The 21597-nt window shown below is 35.6% G+C and overlaps 2 protein-coding genes across 2 annotated transcripts in view; one reads left to right on the top strand and one right to left on the bottom strand.

Moving 5' to 3' along the window:
* Positions 1–1372: 1372 nt before the first annotated feature.
* LOC150096793 (uncharacterized) overlaps positions 1373–21597 on the top strand; it is a 48958-nt gene continuing 28733 nt past the window's right edge. Inside the window, exons 1-2 of the mRNA XM_090408062.1 lie at positions 1373–1548; positions 1778–1881. The gene's annotated coding sequence lies outside the window, so the exon portion shown is untranslated. The remainder of the gene's footprint in view (positions 1549–1777; positions 1882–21597) is intronic.
* LOC150096794 (uncharacterized) lies at positions 2351–4911 on the bottom strand. The gene has a single exon (XM_090408328.1). The coding sequence runs from the start codon at positions 4848–4850 to the stop codon at positions 2514–2516; it is 2337 nt and encodes a 778-aa protein (XP_090264454.1). The 5' UTR covers positions 4851–4911; the 3' UTR covers positions 2351–2513.

Below are 21597 nucleotides of genomic sequence, written 5' to 3'. Positions count from 1 at the left end.
GTAATATACGCCAGTGTTGGGCCTATATCTAAGGTGTTCCAATACTTAGGGAAACATAATGTACTCTATATAGTTATCGATAAAATGTGCAAAAAAAGCCTTATTAATTTAATAATACTCCAATGAAACCATAATATTTGAATAAAATATAGTTTTTACAAGATTATAATCCTTCCATATATTACAGAACACAGTAAAATAAAATTCTATTCAAAATACCGTCGATTCAATATTACCCTTTTTTTTTTCTTATTTACAGGACAACATTTTCGATCATTTAATATTTTGACGCGTTCGCAAGATTTTAACTAATGAAATTGTCAGTAAATCAATTATTCGTTAAAAATTAACTGAAACACCCAAAGAAAAGCGAGAGCCAACTCTAGTGACCTTTTTTTAATTCTCATCAAGTCGACTGTAGATTCCAGATTAGTCTTGATTATAGAATTATCTCACAATGATTTCTAAACTTTTAACCAAGATTTTGCTATTACTTGAAAATTCAAGTCTCATTTTAATATTGACCTTAGTTTAAATTGAAAAGCTTGCTCAGTTGTGACAAAAATGTCGGTTTTAAGGAGTTTTATAGCGTAATACAAAGTTAAATTATAACAAGATGAAACAAAAATGCAAGACAAACTGGCAGTATCTATAAACGCATTAATCTTTATGTGTATCTATGGGTATGGATATGTCTCTAAAATTCCCAAGCTACCAAATTCCTGTAGTGTTGTAAGACACTTCGCAACAACACTGCAGACACCCCCCCCCCAAATTGGATGACACATAGAAAATATCTCTTAAATATTATATTAGTTTCACCACTTATTGCATATACCACCAACTTACGTGATTTTTCTAACAATTTTAAACTACAAATAAAAGATATATACAAGTAAAAATTTATTAGTTCATGAGATTTTTTTTCCTGGCATTCAGGTTACCTTTTTGTTCACGAAACACAAATATTTTAAGTCGATCAGGTGATTTTTACCAATTTCGAATCAGGCATTAGACTGAGTTTTGAGTGGAGTGCCTTAGGAATTTTAGTAACATGCCTGGATGCTTGTTATTGAGTGGGGAAAAAAAATGAAATTTGGTTCGAGACGACAATCCTTTTATACACATTAAACGCAAGATTCATCACGTTCCTATGGGAAAGTAGGAAATTACACCTATGCAACTAGAGAAAAATCATTTGAATCTGAATTAACGTGTATCACGGCTACTGCATCTGCTATCCTTAATTTTCAACAATACACAATCTCCGAAAACGTATAAACCATGCGAACAGAGTGTAAATATTATGATTACATATGAGGTAACAGCACAACACGAGAAACTATAAAGGAAACGTTTGGTACACAATATATTAACAGCAAACCAACCCGAAAAAAAGAAATGCTAAGATAACAAATATCCTAAAATACAAAACATAAATTTTCGAACATAAGTTAATCGGTTAAGTGAACTTTAAAAATAATAACTGTGTTTAAAAATTAACAATCTTAAATGGCATTTATAACATGCATTATTTTTCTAATAAAAGTAAGTACAGTACCGTTTACCTTTTCTGCGTACTGCGCCGCCTGTTGTTTCGCAATATATATGACATTTAACTTAAATTATAATTAAGATAATATTTTCATCATTTTATTATTGTTATTATTTTTATAATAATTTTTCCACGTTTTCTTAATAGTGCTTAGTTTTAAGCTTTAATTTGAAATTCGATTTTAAAAATATTCATACATACTTATTTTATTACTCACAACAGTGGATTTTATTATGGTGTGTGATGCTTTATATATTTCAAAGAATGCTCAACCATTTCTGGTAGGTTGTGTCAGCAACTGTTGTCTTTCATAAAGCTCGATCTTGGTAAGTTTATTATTATTATTATTATTAAATAATAATTATTGTTATTTGCTTATATTTTACTAGTATTTGCATTATATTAATATAAATTATATAAATGAATTGTGCAGTTAGTTGAATAATATATGTTCAATATAAGTTTCTACTGACCATATCTTCGTTTGAATTAATTATCATAACCATAACTGTTTAGTACCCTGGGTGAGCTGAGGTACAATATCCAGTTGTAAGCCACACACGGAACGTTTTTCAAGAGAAGACCTCTAAGAATTAGCAGGGTGGCAATATTCTCACAGCGGGTGACGAAAATTGCCTTCCATCTAAAAACCTTTTACAAACAACCATGCCACAGAATAATTCGAAAGCACAACTTCTAAAAAAATCAATCAATTTTTGCTGACTATATATAAGCGAATATATTTCATATTTACAATTTATTAATACTCACATGATTACATTCATTGAATGATGTTAAAATTATTATATAGATCACAATATATGTTTTTGGCATAAATTAGCACATGGAGATGACATGAGTTGTGTAATAAATTCTTTTGACATTACTACGATATTTTTGGAAATACAGCATTAACGTATGTTGCGAATATATTAATCTATACGAAAATCAGACGGTTCTAGAGTTTTGTTGACTGAGGTGTTTCGTGCCATGGTTCAATATTTTGTAGAGTGACCCCATTTCCTCCAAGTGCTGGAACAGCTGCCGAAAGTGAAGAACTGATTGACGTCAAAATAGTTGATAAATTAGACTGACTGCAATAAAGATGTTTCCTCCTTCCAGCATCTTGTATTTTATATTTTTTTGATTTTCTATAAAATTTTTCTCTTAGCATACGCATGATCTTTCGCTTCAACGTGAAAGAAAAGAAAATCAATGCTCCTTGAAGTCCGTTGAATATAATATATGGATACCACAAAGCGTTGATTTTTACCAATGTTGCCAAAATGCCAAATAGCCAAGTAAGTCCAAATACCACTGCCAATTTAATGTACAAAAAATATCTCACTTTGTTAGAAAGCTTGTTCACCATTTTTGTTTGTATGGAAGTTTGTCGAAGACTTCGTGCAGTTATCGCGAATAATATCGTGTTAAGAATTAAGATAAAAGCAAGAGGTATCGCAACAAATACAAGTATCGAACGTCTCTTACCAATCCAACACAATCCTTCATCATAGCCAGGTCTGTACATGCTATCAGAATAGACATGATCAATAATAATTGCAGTGATAACGATAGCCACTGGAGTCGTCCATCCATATATTGAATACCATAAGAACGTAATACCATCAGTATCGGATCGACGGCATGCAGAGTGAAAAGTCCAACAAATATCAATTGCCATGATATTCATCCAGAAAAAGGTAGATAAGTATCCCAGATGAATGGCCACTCCAAATATATAACACAACCAATAAAGATCAACGGCGTACTCTCTTAAGAGAAAAAACAGGTTGCCAAAAAGCAGCGATGCAGATAATGACATTAATATCTTTCCTGGTAAGTTTCGTAGGGTTCTTAATAAAGAATAGGCTATCAGATGCAGCATTAGACAAATAATAGAGAATGATAACGTTAACGCACTCAGCCATTCCTGAACAGCATCGAATCGAAATGGCATGTTCTCGTTTGCACACACTAGCACTTGTAACCAAGTTCCATTGATTTCTCTAAGCACTTCGAACTGTTCTGCAGTATGAACTGTATCTGTGTGATTAATGTATATTGAGTGGTTTTCCAAAATAACAAATAAATCGCTAGACAATTCTACTTTTATACATTCCGACTGTAATCCCAAGAAACTATTGTTAGATAACGATGAAAGCGGCTCACATTTTTCTCCTATCCTTCTATAATTCCGACCACATGAGATATTTAAACATTTCTGCAAAACTGGGTCATAAATTTTCCCTTTGCTAAGTGAACATTTTAGTGGTCCACCAACTTCATTATCCCTTTCTCCATCCCAATTAAAGTCTAATAGTAGAGGATACCACAAGTAAGTCGGAGCACTTCGAAATACGGAAACATTACTAATTACACACGACAATTCGTCTATTTTGGCATTATTACAAAGAGCACAATGGAAGTTTTTAAAAACGTTTCTTATTTTGTTCCGTTGAGTTTCGAATACGTAAGCAGTATACAGCAAACATTTATGGTAAACGTCTTTATCATGCCATGTATCCGGACAAGATGACACAGCATTTCGACAGGGACGCACACTGTAGGTTTTCAAAAAGTGAGTGGATTCCATAAATTCTCGAGCTATGATAGTGCACGTAACCTTTTGGCCATTAATGGTAAGTTGCCAATGATCTCGAAAGGCATGATAAGTACCGTGAGATTTCAAGTTTATTAAATCACTACCGTTAAGTCCACTCAAATTACATTTCACTTCTAAATTCCATTGTCTCAAAGCAATATCTTTATTGCACACTGCACAATACACATTTCTGTATAAGATACGTGTTTGCTCACTAAAAACTGGTAACATCTGAAGATGACTAAACTGTTTACCTTCATTGTATAATGTAACAGCATCTTGCTCGCACAGCTCTAGGACATCGTTATCTGTCCAGTCAGAAGGGCACTGTTGCATCATATAAACGGATAATGGAGTATGAGGTAGATTATGGCACTGATAGCGACTTTTCACATATTCAAACACAGTAGAAACATCCATACAGCAATCACCATATAGCGAACAAAGATTATCACAGAAACAATGAAATGAATGGAAGTTAGCAAAATCTGGGAAACTCGAAAGAAACGTTCCGTTCTTATCACATACATCCCAGAATGGCTCAAGCTTAGAATCGTTGATACACATAACACTTTTCTCACGATCACTGCGCAAATATTTCCAATGAATTATGTCCTCGGTACTCACACGTTGAAGTGATATTAGAAACAACATATAAAGTAATGATATCAAGCAAAATAATCTGTTCATGATAAGAGGCACGAAAGAAAACGACTTAGTAGAACGGTTCTTATCGCTTCTTTTTGTAAGAACTGTTGACATTTGGGCTACTTACTACCCAAGTGATTTTTTAAAACTTTCGCCCTCGCTGTAGCAAGTTTTTTGAATAAACATTCACCACGTGGTTTGTTTCTCATGTCAGCGCCTCTGCTTATAAAATGATTTTGGCGCAACGTACTTCACCTTAAATGTAGGGATAACGTAGGGTCACGATCGCTTATGATTCCGATGATGGCTAAACAAAATAAACAAACTAGACTTCCCAACAATCACAAATACTTGAGTAATACTTTAAAAATGGTTCAAGAAATGACTGATTAAAAAGAACTGGTAGAAGGGACGCTATATATATATATATATATATATATATATATATATATATATATATATATATATATATATATATATATATATATATACAGTACTGTATATTGAAGTAAACATGCAAGGCTTAGTAAGAATAAAACTTTGCATTTTTGTTCGAATGTATATTATTATTATTATTATTATTATTATTATTATTATTATTATTATTATTATTATTCGGGCCTCCATGGAGTCAAAAGACTCATCGTGATTGAATGTATATTTAAACCAATGAACTTTATGAAATAGAAAATGACTTCTTGCTATTTATTTACTCCTCCTCTCCCCAAATTCCTAAACTAAACTTTCTTTAAATGTTCAATAGCGTTTATAGATTAATGTGTGTGTGTTCAGTGCATTAACTACTTTTCATGGGCCCTGTACAAGATTTTATTTTTGTCTCCCCTTTTTTGGAAAAAAAAAAATTAACCAGGCGTTAGTAAGGTGGGATGTCACAGATCCCAAACATTTTAAATTGACTATAACTTTTTAACGCGTGGCAGTGAGTCATTCGCAAGTAATAAATTACTTGCGCGCAAGCAACTTTAGTATGCAGAGGTGTAAAATGTACTGGGGTCCATCAGACCCCACCTTACCAAAAGTGTGACTATATTTACTTCCGAAACGTAAGTTGCTGTCATGTATATTCTACTAAAATATTATCGTTACTGCTGTGTCTTCTATATTTTTACATACCAACTATAAGCAAATACGTTTTCCTAAATATTTAGAAGGTATTTTAAGAATGATATCTTTTTCTTTTTTTTTTACCAGATGAGTTACGAGCAGGAAGAACAGAGGTTACGTCAACTTATTGATGACGCTAAAAGTAAAAATAAAAATGTTTAATTAGTTAGGTATTTTGGGGTAATAAAAATTTAATTTTGTGGATCTGCGTTTTTATTCTGTAAAATTACAGGACACTTAAACAATACGTAATCTAATATTGATTAAAAAGATATGGATTTTTACAATACACTGCATTATTTGGGTGAGTCTGTGGGACTGCACCTTTATCACTTTTGTTACATTTTCCCACCCTACCAGCGCCGGGTTAAAAAAGAAACAAGAAAAACGATAGAAATAGAAATTTAGTTTATAAATTTTATAATCATGTTTATGAATCGACCCCCACAGTGGCAAAATTTTAAATTTGAAACTGAAATAATACAGTACTGATTATTTTTTTGATACCCAATTTCAGGGTCCCCTTCGTCCTTGGCTCTATGTCTGCACCTGTTGCACCTACCTACCTAGTTACGGCACTGTGGTGGTGGTGGTGTGTGTGTGTGTGGGGGGGGGGGGGTTGTGCCTTTAACCAGCATGGAGTCTCAGCGCTGGTAGAGTCTTCCAAGGTGGCGGGGAAAGAAGCGAATATTGTTCCATTGCATAAATTATGTACCAAGACAAAAGTAGCAAATCGTCGACCGATCAGAATCTCAGGAGTGATAATTGGTTAAAGTCGAAACTCAGAAACCTCGGTGATCAGATCTATGCAGTGCAGTATGGATTGGGAAAGGGTAGGTTATACCTCAGTAATATACGCTGCGTAAACGATGTTTACGTATATCTGCGTATAAATGTTTCTAATTCAGTGGCTGGTATGCGTACATTGATAGAAATGGACTGCAAGAAATAAATAAGACTAGGGATTAAGGGCGCTAGGGAACTCCGAGTTCAGAAGTAATATTATAAAAGTGGCTAAAATAGCTCATAGAATTACCTGGTTATTGAAGAACATCCTGACAAGCAGAAATAAGCATGTCATTATACCTCTTTAAAATGTCTTGATGCCATCTGCACTGCATAGATCTGATCACCGAGGTTTCTTCTGGATGAAAAAGAGGTGGTGAAGATCCAGAGGCGATTGACTAGGATGATCAGGTCGATGGGATGCTCCATAAGAGTATAGGTTAATGGTTTGTGGGTTAAAGAAGTTGGATGGTAGAGGGAGAGATGATAAATTCATATATGTTACTTAGGGGAAGTTTAACAAGATTAATGCACAGAATTTTTTCAGCACGTGACTGGTGTGGGGAAAACTAGTGGTTAAGTGTGGAAATTAAGTAAGAGTGTAGTTAGCAAGGGCGTGAGGACTTGATTTTTTGCTTGGAGAGTGGTAAATGAATTGAATGGCTTGCCAGGATCAGTTGTGAGTGATTTGTCGGTGAATGAATTCAAAACGAAGTATGATAAGTATTGTGCAAATAATGGTTAGGTTTGACGAAACGCTCATAGATCTCCTGTGATGAGTCTGCGGACTCCATGGATATAATAATCTTTTTTTTTTTTCCAGCACTGAGCTGAAGAATAAGGCAATCTGTCGTAAGAATGAAGGGATAGGTCTTGGAGAGGCAAAACTCATTGTACCTTGATAGACATTGCAGTTTAAAAGTACTTCTGGTGACTTATTAATCATTCGTAACCTTAAAAAAAATAATCATCGACGAAAAAAAAAATGCGAGATTAAAAAAAACTTGAGCGATAGTTGGAGACTGGCTCTATATATAATATTGACAATAATAAGCTATTTATCTGCTGTCTTTGACCTATATGAAATATTGAACAACAAATGAAAATGATTTGGGGTAAAAAAAAACAAAGATAAATTTGCTACTGCTGCATCGCAACTACGAAAACAAAAGCATATTTATTAGTTGTCTTTTTTGAGTGAGCGGAATATTCAAGTCTCATGCGAGGACGTTTCGGCATCACATAAAAGACAGCTTAGAGGAAACATTGATTGGAAACATAAATGCGCTTTTATTTCTCGGATAATATATATTCGTCATGTATTTGTACGAATTCTCAACAGGTTTCAAATAAGGGAAATGAGAAATGGGAAATGAATAACACTGCATCAATACTTGAATTTAAAAAAAAGTATTTTGTTTTATTTTCTATTTTGCTGAATATTTCTTGTTCTATAAAATACAGTACAGGTGTGTTATGATATTTTATAATGTGCATATGTGATATGCACATTATCTTGCAGAAAGTAAGTTACCAGTTGGGCAGTGTGCATAAATGGATACAGCAGACGTCGCTCCGCATGTTTTTATCTATTTATTTATAATAAATGCATAAAATGTATTATGTATTTATTTCTGAGCAGATAAATAAGAAATCTGCTCAAAATTCGGTAAACAGAGGTGAAAAACCACCATATTCAGCAGGAGCGAATGCTGGTCTTGAAATCCACGCTTGCTCTTGTTATCATTAAGGGTGTGAGAGGCGTGATTGAAGTCTGATTACCGTGATTGAAGTCAGGAATAATGAATTACTGACCATTTTAAACTATCTATTTAGAAATTCATGTATATTTAATCATACAAATACAACATGTATTTTACAAATGATATTCTATCTTTTTCAATTTAGCTACTTGAATACAAATTCTACCCTACGGTTCTTCTTTATGAACTGGTCAATAACATCGTCATAAAAAGTTGGTTGTAACTTAATTTTCCCCAAGCAACACGCACACTTGAAAAGGCTGGCTGAAGCTCACTGGCTAGAGCTACGTTGACTGCGTATGGCATGTGTTTAAGCAACACAGTGAGATGACGTGAAATGGTTCTGCGCGCGCATGAAATCACAGTGCTGCTGCTGCTCGGTTGTAGGACCTGGAAGCTCCTACAACCGAGCAAGCCAAGGTAGCTTTGACTAGACGAACAAGCATCGGTCTTCGACACAACGCAAAACTCGATTATTGCTGCGCAAGCTTAAGACGTCTTCTATCTACAAAAATAAAAGCCTAAATGGAATGCTTATAAATGCATGCATTTATTAACAAATAAATATTACTTCTTTCTCAAGTAATGAGTTTGTGCAGCAAGCATGGAGAATTCGCCTCTGATATTCAGTTACTTGCAAATTATAAAGTCGAATCCTTAGGGAGATAAACAGGAAGCTAACATTTCATAAATATTCTGAATTGTCTGCAAAAATAGTCAACATTTGAAAGAACTTTCCATGCTAAAATTTTTCTATGCACCATTTTTTTAATAGGCCTGTGTAGCTCAGTGGAAGTGGCACTTTGCATCCTCTTCGCTTGGCCTCACGAAAATAGGCATAAGTTCGAGTTTAGTTAGGGTCAACCAAGAGATGACAGCACTTGTTTTCCGGTCTCTTCATCGGTGATCGACTGGAGGAACTTTTTCTAAGCCCGAGTTAGTCGATCTCTGGCACGGGCAAGCAGGTTCTTCCCCCGGAAACTCAGGATTTTCATCGCGTAAACTCAAGAAAATCGACCGTAGAACCCACATTATATCAGACAGTAACATATAGTTAGGTACCAACAGATGGCAGCACTTGTTTGCTGCCATCTCGGTGACCGACTATAATTAGTGATAGACACTGGCCAGCTACCTCCGATTGGCTACAGTGGAGGGTGAACTGCCCAGTCAGTCTCCAAAAGCTAGATAGGGTTAAAAGGCCTCGCTTACTAATATAAGGGAATAAAAAGGCATTAGCTTATTATTATTTTTTTTTTAAATCGTTTCCTAAGCTTCAAAATTTTAGGTTTCATACATCGAAATTAATTTTTTTAATGTCTTTTGAAATGGAACTGATAAAGCTTACCAACATAATACACTTTGTTATATTTAGGAATAAAATAAAAATAAATACATTCTCTTATGCATTTTCCCCAAAGGGAGTAGACAAAACGTCTTTAGCCCTTTAACGTTTTGAGGACGAGTTGCAGCTATTGTGGATCCTTCCTTCCTTGAAGGTAGTGGTGTAGCTAGAGCTTTTGCCACCCAGGGTGATCCCTGAGTTTGCCGTTCCTCTCAATACACACCAAAAATACAACAAAATGTCAAAGCGACATATAGGGAAATAAATTAAAACACTGTGTTTATTTTTGAAGTAAAACTTTAATTTCAACATTCTAAAATGTTATTTTTCTTGATTTTCTGTTGGCAAAATCGTCGATGACTTTGTTGAAGTCTATTTCATAGTAATGTAGGTAATTCTTAATCAGTTTTATTTAGAAAAACTCCTCTCACAATTAACAACACTTACAGCAATTGTGAGGAAAATTCGCAGTAGTATTACAATATTTGGGAATGAGTTCTCGAGACTGTATTTTAGAATTAACTGCAAAAGTTCACAAAGGTTCAAAGTGCCGCCCGGGGAGGACCTTCTCCTCCGCTCCTCCCTAGCTATGCCTCTGCTTGAAGGTGAGCTCACGCTGTCAATGAATCAAGGCTTTTGGGATAGACAGTAAAGTGGACAAGTGTCACCATCTCGTGGGCCTAAACGTAACACTAGTGTTATGGTTCATAATAGTGTGGGTTCCACGGTAGTTTTTTTTTTTTTATGCTGGCTTAAGAACCCAAGTTTATGAGAGGGATAACCCTCCTTGCTCGTTCCAAAGATCAAATTACTTGGGAACTGGTAGAACAAATGCCTAGAAAAAGGTTTCTCTGGTCGGCGACTAGAATCGGACTTAGAACGGTGTGTTTCTTCATGCACCCCTAGAGCTATTGAAATAATGTAATTTCAACAGGAATAAACTGGTACCCTCTTATGAAAGAAATCTGAATTTTTTAAAAATTTCTTCACCTAGAAAAGACTACAGTTTATGCCCATAAACAATGTCTTTTCACACGATATGACAAAAAACTAAACATAGCAGTATGTAAATTTAAGCATCGGTTCACTAAATATATAAAATAAATATTAAACTTAATATTGTTCATAGTTTTTTCTACACGTCGGATTTGATTTAATTGGAATGAAGGTTATGAAGTGGGCATATTATGTCTGTTAATTACATGTATTCTCCAGTGGTTTGCTTGTTTCCCAGACTGAAAAACCCATCCATCTCTGCAGTGCCATAACGAGGGCGTAGCGAAAGAGGCGCCTGACACGGGCGCAACTAGGTTCGAGGCAAAACATAAAAAATAAAAATAAATATGTAGATATAAATATACTCTATTTTATATTGTATTTTTAAATTTCGGCAATACGCCGCTTTAGACACACAAATTCTGCAACACACTGCAGATCATTTTGATGGGGTTAATAGTAAGTATTTATCATATTGCATTTAGTAAAATTTAACTTGTTACATTTAAATTTTTCAAAATTTTTGTCATCTTTGGGTTAGGGGAGTGCAAGTTAGACACTTGCCACAGGCGCTTCATACTCTTGTTACTGTACTACATCTCTGAATGAGACTAGCTAATGTAGCTTAAGCTAAAATTCGTTATGAAGAATTGCTTGCATCCTGCTCGGCATTCGAACGATTTTTTTTTTTTTTCAACCAATGGACGTCGTCAATACCAATAATAATAATTATTATTATTATACGGGGACCTCCATAGAGTCAAAAGACTCATCGCGTTAGACCCAAACTATCCACACAATCTATCACACCTCCCCTTGAACCCATTAATAAAGAAAAAGCAAAAAGAAAAAGAACCCATTAATAAAGAAAAAAACTTCTGCAATCCACACACGCCCTCAATCTATCTTCATAGGAAACATTCCACAGACCACTCACCACTGAATCTTCTCCACCACTTCCTCATCCCCAAGAAACCCGACTTGAGCATAGTAATACAAGTGTGGACATATCGGGGCCTTATAAAGTGGAATAACAACTTCCTTATCTCTACTTGTTAATTTGTTATTCAATAGCCAAGTAATCTTATGTACTAACTTAGCAATATGTCGTCAAAACTTTAACTGTCTGCTTCTTCTTCTGTAGCTTATCTCACTTAAGTAGGGTCACTGTTTCTAATGAGTCTCCTCCACATCCTCTTGTTTTGGGCTGTATCCACATCTATGTTCTTCATCCTCGGGTCCTCCTTCACCAGCTCCCCATCTCTTCTTTGGCCACCCCTGCACATCCATCTGCATAACTTTTCTTCTCACATACTCATCTACTCTCCCCCCCTCCAAAAAAAAATCTCTAGCTTCATCTATTTCCTGGAGTATAGTGCCATCAATGTGATACACAGCTTGTAATCTGTTTATTCCAAAATGCATAACTTTACACTTTTCCACATTTGAACTGATACCCATTATCTTTTGCCCATACTGACAGCCTATGTAAATCATCTTTCAAGCTCTCCACATCGGCTTAGTTAACTTTACTTTACCTGATTTTGCATCATCAGCCAACAACTGAATATTTCCAATATCATTTATGTACAAATTAAACTGCAGTGGTCCCAACACCGAACCTTACAATACACCATTAGTTGCCTGTTTTCGTCTCGATTCAGCCCCTCCATATACCACTTTTTGATATCTGTCCATCAACCACCCTCTTATCCATTCCCATTTGTTCTAATTTGCATAACAGTGTTCCATGTGGTATTCTGTCACAATGATACGTTACCGAGGCTCCTTCACGTTAGCTTTGGGATAAAAATTTGTCTGCTGTTTTCTCAACAACTGTGATTCCAAAGTTGGAAATGGTTTGTAAAACTATTTTCAGCCTTGCAAATGTTAGGATTATCAAAATTGTCACGGTCTAGATGACTAACATGCTAGACCTGAAACAGGATAAAACCACGTTCGAACTTCAAAATTGGATTTCCATCTTATCTAGCCCTTTACTCTCTCAAAGTACTCTCATTGTATGTATAGTTGATATATCAATTTATCTTTCAAACATGGTCTTAAATTTTTTTATCCCTTTCACAGAGAATGTTCTCTAGAGTTGAAAAGACTAGAGAATATTTGCTAATGTTCTTCATACTGATGATAACGATACTATTCTAAGGAAGCAGGAAGTTGAGGAATCAATACTTCAACTCAGTTCCTCGAAGGTGAATGGGGTGATAGTCTATAATTATTTATAAGTTATCTTGATATGAAGAAGGCTATTGAACTGGATGGGATTTCGCTATGTTGTAAAAGAATGTGCTAAATAAATGACACTTCCATTAACTTGGTCGTTTAATTAGGGTCATGGGTCCGGAATAGTCGCTAATAAGTGGAAAGAGGACAAGATTGTTCCATTGCATACAGGTGAAAGCAAAACAGATGTTTCAAATTAGAAACCTGTTTGCATTTCTGGAGTGGTTGCTTACGAATAGAATACAAGATTGGATAGAAAAGGAAAAGATTCTGTATAGAGGTCAACGTTTGTTTGTTTTTTAAAGGAAGGTCATGTTTCACTAATCTACTTACATTTTATAATAAGGCGACTACGGTACTCGAAAGGGTGATTCATATACGATGATATTTCTAGATTTTGCAGACATTTGACAGATTGGATAAGAAACTGGCTTTCTTAGAGATATCAAACGGTTGTGTATAGAGGAGGAGCGTTACCAGTGGAATTCCACAGGGTTCTTTCCTAGGACTGCCGCTATTTAATGTGTGTGTAAAATGATATTACAAGTATCTGCATCATTCATATATACAGGGTGTTCGGGATAAATTTGACATATTTATAATTAATTATATTTTTCCGTAAGTTACATGTATTAACACACACTTCTCTTCATTTAAAAGTTTGGACCCTTCTTCATTCATATACAAGATGTCAGAAAGGATGGATAGCTGGAACCCACCTGAATCATGGAAGAGAATAACTTGTATCATGATGATTCGTGCCCGCCATCAAAATAAGGATATTACGACTGCTGCCCAATGCTCCCTGAATACAGTAAAAACAATCAGGCATGAACTAGAGACTTGCAATGGTGACTACGAGGATGTAGCAAGAAGAAAGATCCCTAGCAGACGATCTGATTGCGTTCGTACAGCAGAATTCCTCGCAAATCTGCAGGAACAGGTGTTGAAGAACCCTGGCATTGGAATTCGGGCTTTGTTCGTGGAGTTGCTAACTGTAGTCAAGCCCTGGATAACAAGGGTAGCCAATGGTAGGCCGTATGTATGGCAGCAGGATTCGGCCCCTTGCCACACCTCTGGGAAAAGTCAAAAATGGTTGTCTGAAAATTTCTACGACTTCACCAGTCCAAATGTTTGGCCTCCAAACTCCCCAGACCTTAACCCCATGGATTATTTTGTATGGGGCGCAGTTGAAAAAGACACCAATCGCACTTCCAGTAATACAAAAGCCCAGTTAATGGATAAAATTAAAACAGTTTTTGCGGCCCTTCCCAGGGAGACTGTAGCATCAGCTTGTTCGAGGTTCCGAAGCAGAATTGAAGCTGTGATCGATGCTAATGGTGGTTATTTTGAGTAAATCTTGTTGATAGTATTGTAATTAACTCTGCCTGTAATGTTTTTTTGTCAATTCATTAAATTTAATGGATACAAAGAAGATTTTCTTTTTCCTTACGGAACTGTCAAATTTATCCCGAACACCCTGTATATACAATATATAGATTAGGAATGATATACATGTACTGGTGCTTCAGAGCGATTTGAACAGATTGGCTAGGTCGGCAGACAAGTGGGGATCTCAGTTCAATACTAGTAAATGTAAGGTTTTGCACTTTGGATCTTAGAAATCTAATACTGTGTATCATATTACATAATAATAATAATTATTATTATTTCCACATGACAAATTAAGAACCGCGAAATTTGTAATTGTCGTCTTAATGAAAACATCAACTGAATTTGAAATAAGGCGCCGTATTACATCTCGAGGATTGCATTCAACAAAAAGCAGTCGAGTTCAATTAAAGTTGAATATTTTATGTTTGCATCGAAAATAAGTTACATATCAAAGCTTACTTTCTTGTATAATAGCAAATATAATGCTTGCATGGGTGCTTCGTTATTCAGGAGGTACAGCGTATGTAAATCAAATGCTCATTTCAGCATAATTCAATGCTGTAAAAAAAAGAAAAAAAGGTAGGCCTGATTTTATTGTTTATAGGTTGTCAAAAGGATTGTTATCAGTCAGAAATAAGGTGGTAGTGAATAAATCATCGAGTTTCAATTCCCTAATTTAAGAACTTCATTCTGTGAGATCGTGGTAGGAGGCATGAAGTTGAAGCCTATATAAAAGTAGAAGGAAGGATTACTAATCTTTGTTTATATTTTTATATATAAAACGAAAATGAAAACATTCACGATGGGACCTTTTTTTCCCTTCCACAACTAAATTAGTATATTGAATGTCATTTCCAGAATTTCAGCTTAGTGATTTAAAAAAAAAATTAGTTATCAAGCTGAAACAATCATGGCGGTGAGAAGGATTTACTTCTCGAAACTTTTAAATTTTCATTCTCTAAAGTACACGCAATTAACAAGCATAATATACTAACCACATAGCCTTAGTTTAATTGTTTTTGCCATTAGCAGCCTCAAAAGTCATGTTAGATACTGCTAAGCATGTGGATTCAAATGCAATCAAAATGTACTTTTGGAACATGAAATACATAAGCATTCTAATATATGAGTAAAGAACTTCAGTCGGACATAGATCACATAAGATACAGCAGTTTTAGTCACTTTCTCACATCATTACCATAAAATGTATATTTATGCCTTGTTCTATTGTGGCAACAAGGCACAATGGGATAGAGTTTAATATAGACGAAATCTATGTAAACTATTTTTAAGCAGGAAAATGCTGCATATCACCATTGGTTGCAGTTTCCTTGTCATTCAGATACCTTTCAGTGTCATAAAGAGATGGGAATTGCTGGATGCAAGATCAGAACATTACTATCAAGTAGCAATAAATTTCTACCACTACAGAGCCATTAACATTCAAAATCAGTCATAATGCACATCTCCATATATGATCATCCTATCATCTTGAATTTGATGGTTCAACTGTGTGATAAGCATGTGATGAGACAGGCAGTTCAAATGCTGCCGTTACCTATTCTAACATCTTCTTTGCAAAACACTGCATTTCATTTGATGTACTGTTATCTTACTTTTTTAACATCTTCATACTTTTCTCAAGTTTCAAAAATAGTTTCAAAAATTAATGATAAAAAAAAAGAGCTAAAAAGATTTCGACTTTACATTAAAGCTATATTTTAAGAAGTGATAATATCCATTGCTATTTTATACCAAATAAGCCAAAATGTTTGCACTTTGAAACACCTTTCAAAGCTTAAAGTTTTCGAGTATTAGGGCATTAGATTTGAGATTGGCTATCTGATTAGGTATCTCAGGGGGGGGGGAATCCTGGAAGAGGAAAATCACTAATAACATACTTCAAGGGTCCGTTTTAGGGTCTTTGCTGTTTAATTATTATTGTTAATGAAATTGGGTGAAGGTTTGAATGGGAATGCGAAGTTGGGAAGAACTGCGAGGAGTGAAGCAGATGCCTTACAAGAGGACTTCAATAGACTGAGTGAATTGGTATATGAGTGAGGTTACCAGTTCATTGTTGCAAAGTGTGAGGTTTTAAAATTCAGGAAACAGAGATGAGATGCAGATTATATAATTGGTGGAGATATATTGGGGGTGGAGGAAATAAGAGATCTGGGGTGATGAAGGATATAAGGATCTAAAATTTAGAGGACATATCACCAAAACTGTGATAGCACAATGGATTCTAGCAGTGATTCAAAGGACATTAACTTGTAAAAGTAAAGATCATTGTTCCACTGTATAAGACTTTGATTGGGCACAATAGCCACATGTGGCCTAATCAAAGCCTTATACAGTGGAACAATGATCTTTACTTTTACAAGTTTTTCTTTTTCAAACGGATGAAGAGATACTGGAAAGGATATGGAGGTAATTAACTAAGGTGGTTACTGGTTTTTAGAATTTGAGTGTGAAGAAATATTGAGAAAATGCAATTTTCAGAGACTGCTGGATAGGGGGAGGGGATACAACAGATGTATAAGTTGGTAAGTTTTTTTTTTATCAGAGTAATATGAAAGAGGCTTTTTTTTCACATTGAATGGTAGAAAATTGGGGAGGAATAAGCGATCATCCCTCTATAAGAAGGATGTGTGTAAAGGAGTGAGAAGCAGGTTTTATGCTTGAAGAGTGGAGAATAATTGGAATGCATTGTCTAAATGTGGCAGCTGCAGAGAATGTCCATTTAAGGCATGGTGCAGTATGATCAACTGTGTGTGTGACAGAGGGACTTCCCATGATGAGTCTGACTCCATGGAGGTCTGATGATGATGACAGTAGTATTATTAGCCTGCTTTTTTTCCTCCTTTTCTTAATATTAATCCTATACATAAGTGGGATCAAAACCAACAGCACATTAATTGTGTGTGGGTAAGAAGACAGAAGAGATTTATTCATTTGTTTATTGACAGCTAGAGGTTGCAGTTTTTGAACACTATGTGAGGAAAGCCTTTCCAGGGAAGGAGAGGAGAGAAGAGAAATGGATTTGAAGTTGGGCTGTGAATGGATGTTAATCAGTAGTTGTTTGTATTTTAAGGACTTTACAGGAAAGTAGAAAAATGATGGTAGCCAATTCAGCAGAACAGCATCCATCAAATACCTATAGAACAGGCATACAGGGCAGAAACAGGATGAAAGTGATATAAGAGTTGAGGTGAGCCTCTGAGAGAGAGGTAATTAGATAAACAGATTGTCATCTTCTACAGCATTCAGAATTTTAGGAAGGTTTTTGGCATATCCACTACAAATGTGAGAACAGTATTCTAATGTTGACAAACTTAGTATTTAGTGTCTTAAGCAGAAAAGAGCACCACGTTCTTTGAAGGGTGGCGACAGAAAGTTCTAATGTGCTTGCAACAGAAAAGGCTAGAGTCAAAAGGTAAGAAGAGATGGAGTGAACTTTTTTTCCTTGTAAAAAAGAAAACAAGATTGTTTTGGTAGCATTGAAGTTTGGGCAAAGATGTACTCACCCCACTGAAGAATGACAATAACATCATTAGCTATGGATGCTGTTGATGCTTGAAGATCAGTCAAATGAAGTGTATTATCAGAAGCAAAACTAGAGGTTATTTATATGTAAGAGGAAGAGGATGAGAAAATTCCAGAGGTTTTAGCTCCCTGACATTATTAAAGAAATTTGAAGAGAGGAAGCCATCAACCATGACACACTGAATGACTAGAGGAAACTGGCAACCCAAAACTGGAAAGTGACATTTAATCTTTATCCCAATCATGAAGAATTACAGAACTTAAAATCTGATGATACCCTCAGTTACATTAAAAAATAATAATACAATGAAGTCTTATGCAAATATGTTTTGTCTTTTAAATTTTCGGGGTAAATTTTATTTTTTTATAACTATAAATACCACAGTTATTTATATTGAAATTGTATGATAAATCAGTAACTATATTCTGCAGTCCTCATTTTTTTTCTCTTAACAGTCCTTAAATGATAAGAAATATTTGTAATCTGAAAAATCCAGAATTTTTTAAAGAAAATTCTGTTTCATGATGTCACTCCTCCCACACAATGTATATAACAGCCTTTATAAGGATGATTACGTGTGCGTGCATGTGTGTATTTTTCTCCCCATATATCAAGGATAGTGCTATGCAGATACTAAATTTCCTTTTATTTCCAACCAATAAAAGTACACGATGCTTCTTTCTTCTTCTTTTTGTAGTGCTAAAACAAAAGCTAAATGGTGTACTCCCTAGATGTATTACAGTTATTTTATCAATCAATATAATATTCTGAAGTACAGGAATATTTCCTCTTTTGTTTATGTATTAATTTGCTTATTACAACCACATGATTTAGCCTCATGTTTTTGCAAGATGAACAATCCAACAAATTCAAAACTGGGAAGAGATAAGATTCAAACAAGCCTTTCATCTGCAGTATGGAAACACTTTGTGTAGTATTTGATATATAACTTGCCATTGTGGTTTACATGAAATACATAATTGTTACAGATTTTTCCTCAAACATCTTTTTTACACATGTGGTCAGATAAGTGTAAGAATGTGTATAATATGCCTGAGTTAGTACTAAGGGTAACAAACCAGAATGGGATAGTTAGTATAAGGCGTCAAGATAGGGGGTGGGACTAGGGGGCTTTTGCACTTCATGTACACTAATGCCAGGAATATTAGGAACAAGCAGGAGGAATTTTTGGCCTTGGTTGGCTCATCCTGACCAAAGGTTATTGGCATTAGTGAAACATGGCTAACAGAAGATTATATAGTTAGTGGGATAGAATGTGAAGGGTATAGTGTGTTCAGGAAAGATAGAGAGAAAAGAAGGGGAGGAGAAGTGTTATTGGTGATAGCTGATGAACTGCAGCCAAAGAGAATAGAAGTTTGACTGCAGGATAGTGAAAATAGCACATTTGGGACTATCTGGTGTGAGATTGAGGCCAGCAGAACAAAATATACAGTTGGGTGCTGCTATAGACCAGGGGATGGAATAGATGGAGACAGTATGCATTGGCAAATAGACTCAATGAGTGGAGGACAGTTAATTATTATGGGGGATTTCAACTATGGTAACATTGATTGGAATGAGGAGAGGACTCATGGGAAAAAGGAAATGGATTTTATGCAGTTACTGAGGGATAATTACCTGAGACAGCATGTAATGGAATAATATATTAGGAGTTCAAGAGTACTCATGCTAAGGTAATAAAGTACTATACCGAGTACGACCAAGTTGCCACCAACTGGTGAGAGTGATCATATGGTCTCGACCTGGGAGGTAGCTAAATGTGTAGAATTTTCAGTTAAGACAGGGTATATGTGGAATTACTGGGCTGGTAAGTATGATAAGCTTAGGAGATTGCTTGGATCAGTGCCATGCATGTAAAACTGCAATGGCTGGATGTTGATAGTGAATGGGAAGTGGTAAAGGAGTGTTTGAGGGAGGTAATGGCTGACTGCATACCTAGAGTCAGGAGAGTAAACAAAGTGGGAGTTGGATGTATGAATAACACCGTTAAGCTTGAGCTGCAAAAAAAAAGAAACAATTGTGGAAGAAATTTTTTTTTTTTTCTCCTCAAGGAAGATGGGCTTTGCATTAAGGGTAAATATTAAGAACAGTGATCAGAGCTTATTCTACCTTTACCACGAGTTGCCTTGACTTGCACTACTTTGTGGGTCAGCTAGACTTGAAATACGTGCAGACGCAAACTTGACTTATTTGTCTGTTTGCTTACTTGGGAAATGGAGTAAAACCAGGTTTAAAATAGCTTGGCATCTTTAACAATTGTGGAAGGAATTTAAGGAGAAAGGTGACTTGCAGGCACATGAACAGCACAAGGCACAGGCCAGAAGGGTAACTAGTGTGGTAAGAAAAGCAAAAGCAGATTATGATAGGAAGTTAGCAATGTAGACTAAAGAGAATCCCAAAGTGTTCTTTTGATATATTGCAAGTAAAAGAAAAAATGTATACGGCAGAATGATTTTAAGGATTGCTGATGATAGGGAGGTAACTGAATCAGTCAAAATAGTAGAATTACTAAGTAAACACATTGGAAGCGTATACCATCTAGGCGGTAATATTGCAGGAATGAGGGAACTGATGGTTTATACGTGAACTGAGGTGAATAGCATATTACAGAACCTTAATGTGAATACATCTGTGGGATTGGATGGTATACCAGCTCGAGTCTTACGTGAAGCAACAAAGGAATTGTCAGTGCCCTTGACCATATTGTTTAATATAAGTCTCAGCTCTGGGTTAGTCCTGAGGGAGTGTAAAGAGGGGAAAATAGTTCCATGGCATAAAGGAGGCTCCAAGACTGCTGTTGCAAATTACTGACCAATCAGCATATCAGTTGTTGTCAGGATATTGGAGAAGTTGCTCAAGAGCAAAATACACGAATAGATAGATAGATGGAAATGAGATACTGTATGGGGAGGGCAATATGGTTTGTGAAGGGTGTAGATTATGCCTCACTAACTTGCTCACGTTTTATAATACAGTGACGGCTGAATTGTATAAGGGAAATGGGTTTACAATGTGACTGTTGGACTTTGCAAAGGCATTTGACAGGATACCACATGGAATTCTAATCAGTAAGCTGTAGCATATGTGGATGGATATAGGGTTGGTGAGATGGATAGGTGGGTGGTTGATGGAAAGATATCAGAGAGTGGTTTATTCTGGAGTAGAGTTCAAAAGAAGGCCTGTTACTAGTGGTGTGCTGCAGGGTTCTGTTCTTGGACCACTGCTATTTAATTTATTCATTAATGATATTGGAAAGGATCTGAGAGGAACTGTTCAGTTATTTGATGATGATGCCAAGTTGGGTAGAGCAATAGTGAATACACATGATGTCAAAATTTTGCAGGATGATTTGGATCGATTGGCAGACTGGGCTAAAGAGAATGGATTCCGTTTAATGTGGCAAAGTGTAAGGTTATGCATTTTAGGGTGAAAAGATTATCAGCAGTAAACCACATTGGTGGAACTGTACTCCAGGAAATTGATGAAGCCAGAGACTTGGGAGTGTTGATGGATATGGAGTTAAGTTTAGGGGCGCATAGCAAAAGTGGCTAAATCAGCTCATCAGAT

This window comes from Typopeltis vanoorti, chromosome 18, assembly GCF_054136105.1.
Source record: "Typopeltis vanoorti isolate ZY-2024b chromosome 18, IOZ_Tvanoo_1.0, whole genome shotgun sequence".
In the NCBI taxonomy this organism is placed as follows: domain Eukaryota; kingdom Metazoa; phylum Arthropoda; class Arachnida; order Uropygi; family Thelyphonidae; genus Typopeltis; species Typopeltis vanoorti.
Note: the sequence above shows the minus strand (reverse complement) of the source record. Positions and strands in the feature narration are given on the sequence as shown.